General features: G+C 30.4%; 1 protein-coding gene across 2 annotated transcripts in view; it reads right to left on the minus strand.

The window, feature by feature from the left end:
• Window positions 1–2,052: 2,052 nt before the first annotated feature.
• The window catches only part of LOC112515894, a 21,602-nt gene continuing 9,305 nt past the window's right edge, over window positions 2,053–14,349 (minus strand). The window contains exons 1-5 of one of the 2 annotated variants that reach the window (XM_025122855.1): window positions 6,034–6,431; window positions 4,085–4,278; window positions 3,288–3,321; window positions 2,584–3,194; window positions 2,053–2,417 (exon numbers count right to left, since the gene is read on the minus strand). In XM_025122855.1, the coding sequence (XP_024978623.1) occupies window positions 2,136–2,417; window positions 2,584–3,194; window positions 3,288–3,321; window positions 4,085–4,278; window positions 6,034–6,358 (1,446 nt within the window). In that variant the 5' untranslated portion in view covers window positions 6,359–6,431 and the 3' untranslated portion in view covers window positions 2,053–2,135. Of the gene's footprint in view, window positions 2,418–2,583; window positions 3,195–3,287; window positions 3,322–4,084; window positions 4,279–6,033; window positions 6,432–14,349 lie in introns of those variants that run through there. The other variant, XM_025122857.1, reaches the window with a different exon arrangement.

The raw sequence follows: 14,349 nt of genomic DNA on the forward strand, positions 1-14,349 counted from the left end.
ATATATTTTTGTCAAATTTTTATGATATCGTCAAACATATATTTTATTCAAAAATAAAAACATCATCGTTTTCTCAAAATCACATAAAACCATATTATAACATCRAMTRAGATAAAGAATAAAATGAAATATTAAAAACACGATGTATCTCGCTGTATTGCGCGAGTACGCTTCTAGTTCTATTAAATAAATTTGAATCGGAAAACATAATTTTTAATATAAAAATTAACTTAATTAATAAAAACGATAAAATATCACGATCCACAATTCCAAATCTCAATTCTTTTTGTCACATTTTTTTTCTTGAAAATATTGCAATAAGTGTTGTCTGACCCTAACCGAAATAATTAAATGTCACATGTGAAGCATAATACTTTTTTTTTGTCCTCTACTTCATTTCTCAGTTGGTTCAATGATAACTTATATACATTTATACATAATTAGAAGGGTATTCGCTTAATACAACGAGATAAATCTTTATTTTAATGTTTAGTTTTTATTTTTGTCTCTATCGATATAATACGATTTTATATGATTTTAAGAAAGAGATAATGTTTTTATTTTTTAATGAAATATAAATTTGAAAATAGTATAAAATTTTTAAAAAAATCAATCGATATTAGTATCAAATTAACTATTTAACAATTCTCATTTTTTTGGTGTAACTTCTTTAATTCAAATTTTTATTATAATAACAACAAAGTAATTTATTTTTGGTTAACAATATAATTTTTTATAAATATAATAATTAAACATGTTGTTAGAACTTAATGATTATCTTAATTATATTTTAGATTTTTTATATTTAAAATGGATGTTTATTCAATATTTGATTATGTTTATCTGCAGTTTGTTATACCAATTTAAAAATAAAGTTTTAATAGGTTGTACTTGCGCACAATTACTTGTAATCTTTAATTTTAAGTAATGTGCATCAATAAACAGTACTTCATGCATAAAAAATGATTTTTAAGAGTTTTTGTTAAATGCTTTATAATATAGCATAAATAGAGTAAATTACATGTAATTTTATATTAATGGTCAATGCAGGGTGTATAGGCAACGTGGTTCACGGCCTCATATCACGACTAAAGTTGCGTGATCCCATTTGATTTTACACGTGATTTTAGTATAAAATCACATGTGATTTAAATATTTTTTATTCCTTTATTTGATTATTGTTCTCGTATGAACTTCTCTCTCTCACTTATCTCTATATATAAATATTTCTTTTAAGTCTAACATCAATCATGTTAGTTAAAAGCTTGGAATCTTTCAACATGTGGACTATTTCATTGGTTTTTATTAGTTTTTTTTTTCTTATAGCATGATAGACATATGTGGCCTTGGGGCAAATATCAAGATTCTTGTATGTACACATTTAATCACCAAAATTTTGATACAATATTTGGTTTTAAAATGAGACTAAAATAAAAAAACGTCATATCTAAATGTGTTATGATAGTTTTATATAATGTTTTAAGACGTTTGGAACAAAATTTTAGAATAAAGTGTCATGTTAGCTATTTTTATACGATATTATTTGAAAAAGAGTCTTATAAACATAAGTGTCTTATAAAAAGATTAAATCTAATTACAATAATTTACCGGCAGATATTTAATTATTTTTTTAAAAATTAACATCAATAATTAATAATTAATATTTGTTTTCAAAAATTTCCGGCGGAAGCCGGAGTCCGCCGGCAATTGCTATCCAAGTTTTTTTTTGAAATAATGATTTCCGACGGATTCCCGGCGGCCGTCTCCGCCTGAAAAATTAATCACCTGCGCCAATATCTCGGGCGGCTGTATTCTCCGGAAATCCACCAGAGATCTTAATTTTCGACGGATACGGCCGTCGGAGATAACCCACTGTTTTGATAGTGTTTGTTTTCTATGGGATTTTGGAATTTTACAGAGAAGATTATTGTAATTTTCCTTAAAATATTTAAAATAATTGTATTGCTTTTTATTATAATTTATACATAGGATATTTAAAGTTATATAATTGTTTTGAGAGACAAGATACAATAACTTCCATTTTATTAAAAGCATAAACATTTTATTACAAAATATATAATAAGGTATTTTCTAGCATTTTCGTTAGTACAAATTTATTTTGTACCGGGGTACACTTATTTGACTTTGTTGGTTGAATGATGCGTGGGTGAATACTTGAATAGTTCCGGTGAACCCAACCTTGTAAGGTTAACGTAATCTTGTGGACCATGAGCTGGCAATCCTGCAATCAAAAGTCCGAAAATTCTCAACCCTCTGCAAGAATATGTTTCACAGTACTCTGGCCCATCTTGATAATAGATAATGAAGCTCCTCAATAACTCCCAAACTGCGTTTACAAACATGGGTATTATAGCAAATATCGAGAAGTAGTTCTTATTCGGCTCTTCAAGGAGCACCTGCACACGTCAACCAAACCAAACAAATATTGATTAGTTTACATTTTCCATTTCGTCACAACAGTTGATCGACGTTAAAGTATCTTTAACGGTGATTTAAACCAAAGATTGAGTTGAGTTGAGTTTCTGATAAATATATTTTACTGATAGCGAGTGATGTGCTTACCTGTCCCTTGTAGAAGCTATTGTAATAATGGCAGCCACCAAAATGTTTGAACAACTGATCAGAATTATCAAAAGGCACTCTAGGTACCAAATCGTTGCAATAAACAAACCTATGGTACCTCAATCCATGAGTTACCAACACTTCTTTCATGTATTCACCAAATTTGTGATCTCCAACCCTAGGCTGTCCAAATGTATACACCCCTTCAAGTTTAGATAGCAAATCAATCTCCTTATGGTATGCCAAAATGGCAGGAAACACGGTTGCTAATGCTGCTCCCAGACTATGGCCTGTTACTAAGAATTTGGCGTATGGGTTCTTTCGAAGACGTTCCTTGAGTTTCTGTCTCATGGCATAGTAAGCATAGGGTTTTTGTTCGTCCGCGTTGATGTCTTTAGGCCAGCCTTGGCTTTTTTGTAACCCTAGGGCTTTCAAGAAACCAGCATGGACCTTACCTATCGTAGGGAGGTGGTACCATGAAAGATCTACGTCAGATGACCAATCTTTAGCGTTGAAAGGTGACGTGCCTCTGAAGGAAACACCTATGAGCTCAGAATCCCCAGTTTTGTCGCTCCACATAAACCCTTGTGTCGTGTAATCCTCTTCATAATCTGATATAAATTCAAGCGAATCAAGTTTAATTCTTTAACGACATGTTCTAAATTCAAATTAGATGAAAGATTAATCAGCTCATGAGTAATTACCGTTCCAACAATTGAAGAATCCCAAGAACTCCATCTGAAATCAAGGTAGTTAATTTGTCACGTTAGCTCTCACTAGAATAGGAAACACCTATAAGTTGCCCCAATTAGTTATATTTCTTATAAATTGCTTTATAAGATTTAACTTTATAAGACCAACAATTGTGCCTTTTATGCAAATTGTTATGATAAGTTGATAGGACGGTTGTAGGTGCCCTAACAAGTTTAAAAGAAATATTTGTAACAAATTGTCATATTAGCTTTATGACATTATTTGAAAAGATATAAATGTCTAATAAGAAATCTATTAATTAAAATTGTCTTATAAAATAGCTAACAAAACACGTTATTTCAAAGTGCTACATAAGAGCATCTCCAACAAATTCTCCAAAATTTCTTTAAAATGAAGAATGGAACTTCAAAATCTTTGAAACAAAAATACATTCAACTCCAAGAGATTCTCCATTTTTGATATTACAACATTGATTATATTATTAAATATTTCTTTCATCTAATAAAATATTATTTCTTTCTACATAAATTGTTTTCAAAGTTTCCGTTTTGGAGAATCTGTTGGAGCAAAATACATCCCTAAATCCCCAAAATCCACAAAATCTGTTGAAGATGCTCTAACTTGTAAGAATGCCTAAAATCTATATTCGTCATAAATCTTATTGTAACACTTTTACATGTATCAAAAAAATCTTTGGTTCTATATAATAATATATTCAGATATTTCGACCAATTATATTGTAATGACAACATGAAGAAGATGATCATGTAAGTTAGTTGTTATATACCTTCCAATGTTTCTCGACCGTATCTTTGATATAAGCTGGGTTTTCATATGCAGATTTAGCAGCCATTACGGCAAGTGCACTGGTGTATCTGGGATCTTCATGCTTAATTTTACTGTCTAAATTCCTTCGAATATCCCCCAACCCTACTGCGGACAAATATTCCGGAGACTTCCTATCAGGTAGCACCAATCTTCCTGCATTACATCCACTCATTAATATCAGATAAAATAGAAGTTATGATAATATATGATCAATTAAAAGAATGAACTAATTCAATCCAGATTTCAAACTTTTACTTCATACATCATCTAATAAAGTTCGTTGACCATTCAACCACGATTAAGTAGAACAACTTCTTACTCAAATTAAAAACGTTTTAATATCGTTGTTTTTATCAATTTTGTTGGATCTAATCTTCGATCACATCAATATATCATTAATTAATTAATTAAGAGTAATAATCACATGTTCATATTTTATTTGAAAAAGGAAAGGTTTAATTAACCATTGCATACATGTATATACCCAAATTTATGCAAAGTTAATTTCCCACATACGAGGCTTTGTATTAAAATTTTACTAACAATTTTTTTTTATCTATACTATATTATAAAGCATGTCACAAAAACTCTTAAAAACAATTTTTTATGTATGAAGTATTGTATATTGATGCATATTACTTAAAATTCAAGATTACAAGTAAATTATGCATAAATACAACTTGTTAAAGCTCCATGTTTGAATTCGTGTAACTAATTGCGGATACACATAATCAAATAGAGGATAAACATCTCATTTTAAAATATAAAAAATCTAAAATATAATTAGGATAATTATCGAGTTCTAACAAAATAATTAATTATTATATTTATAAAAATTATATTATTAAATCAAATATAAATTATTTCGTTATTGAACCTAAATTGAAATTATAATAAAAAAATTAGAAAATTACACAAAAATAGGAATATTAAAAGTTAATTTGATACTAATATCGATATATTTTTGTCAAAATTTTAAGCTATCTTCACATTTATATTTTATTTAAAAATAAAAACATAAATCGCTTTTTCAAAATCACATAAGACCATATTATAACATCGACTGAAATAAATAATAAAATGAAATATTAAAATCAAAATGTATCCTTCTAGTATGATTTATATATGCATTGCGCGAGTACCCTTCTAGTATGATTTATATACATGAGTTTGGTTCACCTGAGACGAACCTATTTTCATGAGGTCCGTAATGTTCAATGTTATTTATGTGAGTTTCCACGGGTATCACTAAAACACTTTGTTCTCACATATGATCCAAAGTCTCTCTTCTCTCTCTGTATGTATTTACACGCATATAGATAGAGAGAGAGGGGTCCATGGAAACCCCTCTTGCAAAAATGAAAATTGAGGAACATTATAATAACCGTTTATCTGGACGGTATGCACATATGCATGCATACAAATATTTTGTAAGAAATTTGTCTGCTATACACAGGATAAATGATTACCAGGTTCCTCTGATACAAAAACGCGCGCCTCGTTCCGAACTTAAAATACAAGTAAATATACACCACAAAATAAATGAATTTTACCCAGAAAAAATCATCGAGAGAAATTTTCATACGTGATTACCCGTGAATCACCCAGAAAATACCAATATTTCGATGGAATCCGATGTTTTTTTTTGAGAAAAATACCAATATTAAATTGGCATCTGATTCTTTTAGCCTTAAACATGACAACCAAGCTGCAAATCAAATCTTAATCCATCATTAATTATCTATCACAAACAAGAACCATGCATATTATTCAATTAAGCTCTCATGAATCTTAGAAGATCTTATGAAATCCTAATTAATTTTAGCCTAATTACTGAATAAAAATAAATGGAAATATCATTTACAAAAAAGAAAGAATATATTAAATGAAGAAAATGAATGAATTAACCTGTAATGAGACGAACAGGAAGCTTGAGAAATCCGCCATTGCCATCGAAAAAGTTGGGCACAAATTCGATCAAAGATCCAAGCCAATACAAAGGTCCGTAAAGCAAATGAAGAATCTTCTGAGCAACAATGGATATGAAGATAATAAAACGACGTGAAAAGCTTGTTTCGAGAGTTCCAGCTGGACAGTCGATGAACTTCCTGTTTTCGATGTTTTTAGAGATCAAAATCATAATAAGATCCCATAATCCTACGTCTTTAGGGCTTAGTAACAGATAATCTTCACAAAATGATTTGTTGCAGGTTTTCTTAGTGGCAGCAGCCATGGCCGACCACTGGTTTTGAGTTTCTTTCTTTCTAGGGGTTTTGAGTTAAGTTAAGGAAGAAGATTCAATGTGCAGAAATTGGGTGATATTGTTTGGTTATTTATGGACGACTAACTTTGTTGGTTGGTGTAATACGTATATTATTGGAAATGATTAATTCATTGGGTTTTTAAGCTTGATGTCTTTTATGCATGTGTAAAATGTGTCTATATTGGTTGTAATGCAAAAATGTACGAAATAAATTTCAAAGAAAATGATTAAAGGCTCTGTACCAACAGGGCCGGCCCTGGCCACGTGCAGCCCGTGTAGCCGCACAGGGCATCAAAGTCTAAAGGGGCATCAAGTTGTCATCTACTACTATTTTTGAGTTTAATAATTTGAGAATTAGACAACTGAGCTTTAAATATAAAAACAGACCCAAGGCCTAGTAGTCATGAATACTGAATGCACATCATGAACAGGTTAATGCCGTCATTCCAACAACCCAATTTAATTTCTATTGTTCTTCAAAGTTAGACTATTTCGATTTTCAAGGCATGAAGTTCTCTTTTCAGCCGATTAACGGTCATGGAATTAGATTCAAGAAATCAAAAATGGAATTTCAAATGATTGATTTMTACARTTGATTGAACTTAYCGAGTTGTTGTGTGAGTCATATTATGATTTATGAATCTTTAAATCGTTTTGCAAAAAAAATCTAAATTTCTAACTGATTATTATAAAGTTGGGTCATGTGGTCGTGCGAGTTACTGACCTACTAGGCTAAGGTTAAGGCTAAGGGCTTTTGTCATTTTGATAATGAGTCTTCTTCTTGCATATTGAAATATCGGAGAATTGAAATTTTCACTGCACATGAGCTTATCACTGTATCAACATAGCTGGAACACACTACACAACATTAACAACATATTGTGATATTGTCTTAATTATTGGACACTTGTTATTTACAATGCACAGTAACATAGATTATGAAATTTACAATTTATTATTGTTCTTTTGACTTTTATTTACTTTGAGGTTTGAAATTACCGTATTAGATTTAGGGGCCGTTTGATTGGTTTTTTATTAAGTTCCATATGGATAAAATTGTTTGTATGCATTAATCTGTTTGTATCAGTTGGAAAAAAAATTATTTGGGAGAGTTTTTGCGCAGATGTACGGAGCATTTTTTAGTTGGAAGGGACATGTTTGAAAAAAAAAAACTTGGCGTTCTATATAAAGCTCCTCCTAGAAGCTTACCAAATAAGTCGTTTTTTATATCATTAAACCAGTACGAAACAGTCATGCATAATTGAGTGAATAAGCTGTTAGTTCCATTAAACTCATTAAGCTGCTAATAGATAGGCCCCTAGCCTTTAGTCGTAGACCTGCAACTTTTGAGTTTTACTTTTTGCTTACTATGACAGTAATGTGAATGTAATTTACTATTTTAATCAAAAACTAATTATAGTTTTTCTTTTCTTTTAACTCCCATATATTAAAATAAAGTTTCTAATTTGCTAATTTCAATTTGGTAAAGGGAAAACTGGAAAAGTTAATCCAAGATTTATCCTTTTATCATTCCATACTTTGTATTCGGGGTTTTAGTTTTTATGTCCCCCTCCTTTTTATTATAATTAACAGAAATCAACATGAGGATGAGACACTCAATTTGAATAGGTTCTAAACTCTTTAGAATCGCATGTTTCGTTATTTCATTGGCTTAAAAAATAGGCTTATGGGCATTTTTTTTCGCACAGAGCATCAAAAATCTTAGGACCGGCCCTGTGTACCAAGTATCTTACCTGATAAGAGACATGATAAAGATCGAAAATAGTCTTTGTACAAAAAGTGTGGGAGAAGACTTTTACTGGATAAAAAATATTTACCAACACTCCATTTGATGGCCGAGAATGTTACCCATCGAGATGTTAATGACACTTCAAAACAAAGAGGTTTTACTGGTAATTTGCCGGTGGTGACTTTTTTCAGCGGAGTACTAACGGATTTTTCCTCGGTGAAGCCACTCTGTTTTGTAGTGTGAAGTTGGTGACTCTAGGGACAGACCCACGTGGTTTAACTCCGTCGTAGTATAAAAAATTATAGGGTCTTGAAAAATGTCACCCTGAACCACAAGGGTGGTGCATGATTGTTTTGAGTTTGGGCTCCAAAGGTCAAAGTGTGTGGAGGTCTCAAGTTCAAATCCAAGGAGGAATAAAAATCCCCTTGTGGTCATGAAGGTTTAAATGCAGTGACTCTGGGCTACCCGCAAAGAAGGTGGTTGTTATGAGATTAGTCAGCTCGCATAGCGGATTGGATATCCAGGTTAATAAAAAAAATTGTCACCCTGTCAATTTGTTATGTGCCTCTGTATATATTTTGAGAGAACAATGAGGACAAGAGCTTCTTTTGGTAGAGTTGGTTTGCAAAGCTTTTCTTATACCCAAAAGCCAAGTTCGAATGTCGTTATTGTCATTTTCTAACTTTTAATTTCAGATTTATTATGTTTCTGAATTTTCTTGCAATAAAAGATTTGGATACATGATCTCATTTATTCAAGACAATGAAATAACCCGGGGCGGATGGCTTAAGGGGCATAGGGGGGCCTGGCTTAAGGGGCATAGGGGAGCCATGGCCCCTGTGCCTTTGTATCTCCATCCTACAATAGAAAAAAAATTTAATTATATAATAATTAAAATTTTATTTTGGTCCCCCACATAATTATCATTAAAATAATATATATCAAGTCTAGTAAATGTTTTATTTAAATAATAACTTGATCTCTTCATTGTTTGTGAAGCTAAATATTGTTTATTTTTCATTTTGATTAGGTTGAAAATTGTTGGTTTCTATAGTTAGAACTAAATATTTTATTGTGAAACAATTGTTAAGAAGATTTAGAGGCCGTTTACTAAACGCTTACCCGGTGAGTACTTACTGAACAATTTTCCTTACCAGCTGAACATGGCAAGGGGCAAAATTCTTACCCGGTAAGAGTGATGATAAGAATGGAGAGTTTGACCCGGTAAGTGAGGGTGACGACTTTTATCTGGGTAAACGTTTACCAGGTAAAATTGTTGTATAAGATACGTTTTGATGAAAATACAAGAGAGATATAATCGGACTCCATGACATAAATTTTTAGAGTGATTTACACTGGTATTACTATTTTTTTGTTAATACTTTGAATGTTTAAGTTTTTGGAGTAAATTATATAATGTATTAATTATATATAAATAATGTGTAAGTTGGTATTACTAATTTTCTGTTAATACTTTGAATGTTTTGAGTTTTAATCTTACATTAATCAAACTTTTTTCTAAAATTTAATAATCTAAAAACGAATCATTTGGATGTATAAAATTTTACAATATTATAGCATCTCCAGCATATTCTCCAAGGAGAATTAAAACTCTAATAAAATATTATTTCTCTCTCATAAGCCATTAATATCAAAGATTCATATCGGTGTGAATATGATAAAAAAAAATGTTTCTCTCTTATTATAATCATTTTTGGTTTACACTCTCTTATGTTTTCTCCATTTTGGAGAGTTTTGGAGATGTTGGAGCAAAAATATGTCTAAAATCTTTATTTTCTTAATTTTGAAAAAACTATTGAAGATGTTTTTATTTCGTCCCCCCAGACTACAACAGTCATGTTCCGTCCCTGGAAATAACCAATAAACCAATAATGATTTTATAAAAAGTATTTATATATTTATTTCTTATAATTATACGATACCACCACTTAAAAAATCCTAAGTCTTAAACGCTTGTTGTATGAACATTTTGATAAATAAATCCCTGAATTATGTAATTTTAAGATATTTATAAAACGGATCCAAAGAAAACAGTGAACTTTTTATTGATTTATATTCATATATGCTTCCGGACAAGTTTGCATGTGATTCATGTGCTATGAATTTTAGAGCGGGGCCACAGATCTTTAAAAAGATAAACGTTTTTAATTTTATTGCCTATGGAGGTAGCCTGGTTGGTACTGGTACTGGTATTGGTTAAGAGGTCGTTTACCAAACATTTACTCGGATAAGTAAACACCAAGTCATATTATCTTACCGGATGAATATGATAAGGATCAAGAATCTTACTTGGTAACAGCGAGACAAGAATCAAGAGTCTTATTCAGTAAGTGAGGGTAACGACTCTTACCATAAGTAATTCTATTCCACAATAAGGAGTCAATAACGTTTGTTTTATTGTTAGAACCTCCTTATATATCATCGACGTTAATATATTTGCGGCAGATTTGGTTGGATGACTGGTGTCTAACCCAATTCCAACCCTATTAATTGACGGTTTATCAGGTTAGGTTGGTAATTATATTTTGTATAGGAAAAGACTCATTTAGGATATTTATATAATAAGTCCAAACAAAACCAGTAGAAAATATCTATAATATGTTATAAACATTTAGATTTTACCTATTAAAATCTCGTAATTTTTAAAGAATAAGAAATATTAAAAGTATTAAGTACAATCAATAATGCATACAAAGTCTTTCAATTTTAATAATATTCTTAAAACGTCCACAATTAACGAAAAACTCATTTCTTATCTTTTTTTCCTTCTAAGAATCTCAATAAAACTTTAGAATTAAGGTTTTAATATGATGCTCACTTTCCATTTTTATATTTATAACATATAACTTCATTTATATATGATAATGTAAATGAGATTTATGAGCTCCTTATACATATTTACAACTTAATAATACGTTTGAACTTTATAAAAACTAACTCATAAACAATTGATAGACATGTTCATGTTTATATCCGCCGGAAATCCTTATTACAGCGGATAATACCGCCGGTGATTAATTTAACGGCGGATATTACCGCCGTTGATTAATTTACCGACGGGTTTACCGGCGGATACCGGCCGCCGGAAACTTTTCGCCGGTTTAATTAAAAAATATTGATTAAATTAAGATAAAATTTAAGGGTTTCTTTAAATTGAATTAATTTACCAACGGATATTTCCGCTGGAAATCCGTCGGTATATTTCAAGTGGATTTCGTCCACCTGAAAACTCGTCGAAAATAGCCTGTTGTCTGATAGTGTCCATCGAATTGCAATATTCATGTATGGGATACAATTGTCGTATTGTATTATTGCAACTAATAATGTTCGTTCATAAACTCTATTTTATCAATAATTCATCCACGTTTTAATATATTACTAAAAAAATATTTTTTAAATAAATTGTGGGTCTAATACAAAACTCCATCTAATTATTTTATTCAGGAAATAAAAAAAGAATATCTGGATTTTTTTTTTTTTTGACAAAAATATTATTGTTTGAGTTTAAAAAGTTAAATCACAGAATCTTGTTCATTAAAAACTATATATTTAACCCTTAAATTATTAACAAATAAATACGTGTTATGTTAAATTCTTATCCTATTTTATAAAATCACATTTTCAATGTGATATCACTTCTTTTAATTATTTGTACTTTTTATTTTATGCTTCTTTATATATCTACAAGAACATGGGACAAAAAAAAACTCTTCATGAAAAGAGTTTTCTACAAAGTGTTGATATTTTTTTTTCTATGATTAAACATCAAAGTCCCATTAGATATTTTAATAATTTAGACATTATATGATAATATAATGGGAAAGACGGAAACCGTTAAATGGAAAAAGAGGAAAAAGAAACGTACGTACTGATCGAATCAACACTGATTTGCATGCCAAATGCACGATCACAAATGTTTTTTTTCAAGCGTAAAAATCCGTTTCTCTAATTTGATCAAAGGCTCTTAATGTAGTGCTCGTTAAGACCTTATTAGACAACCTCTTAATATATGCTTAATTTTCGTTCAAATTGAAAAAAGTTAAATGATTGGGTAACTGGGTAAGGAAAAAAAAATGCGTTTGAAAAATCTTATAGATCTGAAAAGTATTATTTGATATATATCTAACATATTTCAATCCTTATATTTATATAATTTGTTTGTGATTGTCGTTCTATTCCTCATGCAAAAGTCACCTACGTTCATTTTCATAACTGTTGATCTCTTAAATAAACAGAAAAAAAAGGGTATTGTTTTTAAATAGAGATCTAAAGAGGCATGTCTATTCTTTTTTATATTGTGATGCTTTTTATTTAAATGGGGTTGAAAAAGTGACTTTAACACCATGTATTAAATAGATATGCAACTTTTATTTTAATGTGATATAAAAAATTCGTGTTATTCGTAAAATTCGTAACAAGTCGTACATTCAAGCAAGAGATCATATAGCGGAACAAAGTCATGAATCGGCCCACATAAGAAATTTTGGGTAGACAATACTTCAAACGATATGACTTATTGATGTGACTCTAAATTATACGTTATCGTTTTGTAAATATAATATATAGATATATAGATATAGACTTCGGATCATGTGAGATAAGACTGTTTTCGTGAGACCCGTGAGACAACCTTTTTACACTTGAAACTTCACAGTAAAACACTGTGAAGGTAACATTTACAGTGTTTTTGCAGTGAAGGTTCATATTATTTTTTACCTTCACAATATTTTGTTGTAAAGTTTCAAGTGTAAAAATATGGTCTCATAAGTTTCTTGAAAATAAGTTGGTCTCACGTGAACCTATATATATATAGATATGGGCAAGTTCATTTGTTAACTTTAATTATTGCGTTAACTTTATGAACTAATCATGACCATTGGTTTTTAAATAAAGGGTTGAGATTAATCATATTATAAATATAAATTATTAAATGTGTAATCTCACAAAAAAAAATATGAATATAATTGTTGAAGGGTATTTATGTAAAAGATAATGTGCATTCAATGACATCGGTTATAAACAGTAAAAATCGTATAGGTTCAATTGTTTTCACAATTGCCACAAGTGTTCATATATGTTCAATTTTTGTTCATAACTGCCACAAGTGTTTACATATATGTTCAATTTGTGTTCATAATTGTCACAAGTGTTCATATATGTTCAACTTGTGTCCATAATTGCCACAAATGTTCACATATATGTGAACATTTGTGTTCATAGTTGTCACAAGTGTTGATATATGTCAATTTGTGTTCATAATTACCAAGACACTTGCTTTGATTATTTACTTCACTTCCCGATCTCGAACTCCAACCGACACCATAAACAATTTTAACATTTTCAATGTTGTCGTGTTGTTTTCCAATATCTTTATTCATAATTGCTTGAACGATAATAAACATTTTACTTGTAATAATCTGGTTTATTTTGGTTATATATATATATATATATATATATATATATATATATGTAAATGTGTGAGAGTATTAATTTAAAAAGGAAAAAAGGGAGGTCGGTTGGTGAACCGCCATCACCTTTCCTTGTTTATTGTGTTGATATATATATAGTATTATGAAGTAAAAGACACACACAGATACTATATTTGGAAAGTGTTTGCTCTGGTGAGTATTAAAGAATTGCAGCAAGGAGAAGAAATCTACAAAAGCTTTGATACTCAATTCTAAAAGGTGAGTGTATTTGAGCTTTGAATATGAATTGCTTTATACAAATTAAAAAGCATTTCAACTGATTATTATGTGTTTGGAGGCATTTTTAATGATGATATTTGTGTATACCGGCCAAGTAGTGTCCGGATTGAAATCCGGATACTTAAACCGGATGTGCTTTGTCCGGATATCTATTAAACCGGACAATTGACCGGATTTGTTATCCGCTCAATATGATTTATTATTCTAAGTGTTAAACCGTTCAATGAATATTTGGGGTGTTGACCGGATTTGATGTCCGGACAAAGTAGACTTTTTGTYTAAAATTGTAAACCGGACGGTTATAACCGGACTTCAAGTCCGGATAAAAAGAGATGTTTTTGAAAGAATGTTTTTGGAATGATATATTGAGCAGTGTTAACTGCGTATGAGATGGCGGTGTAACCGTGAGAGTGATATGAGCAGTGTTAACTGTGTGTGAGATGGCGGTGTAACCGCGAGAGTGATATGAGCAGTGTTAACTG

Source organism: Cynara cardunculus (assembly GCF_001531365.2).
Source record: "Cynara cardunculus var. scolymus isolate 2C chromosome LG 7, CcrdV1, whole genome shotgun sequence".
Taxonomy (NCBI): Eukaryota; Viridiplantae; Streptophyta; class Magnoliopsida; order Asterales; family Asteraceae; genus Cynara; species Cynara cardunculus.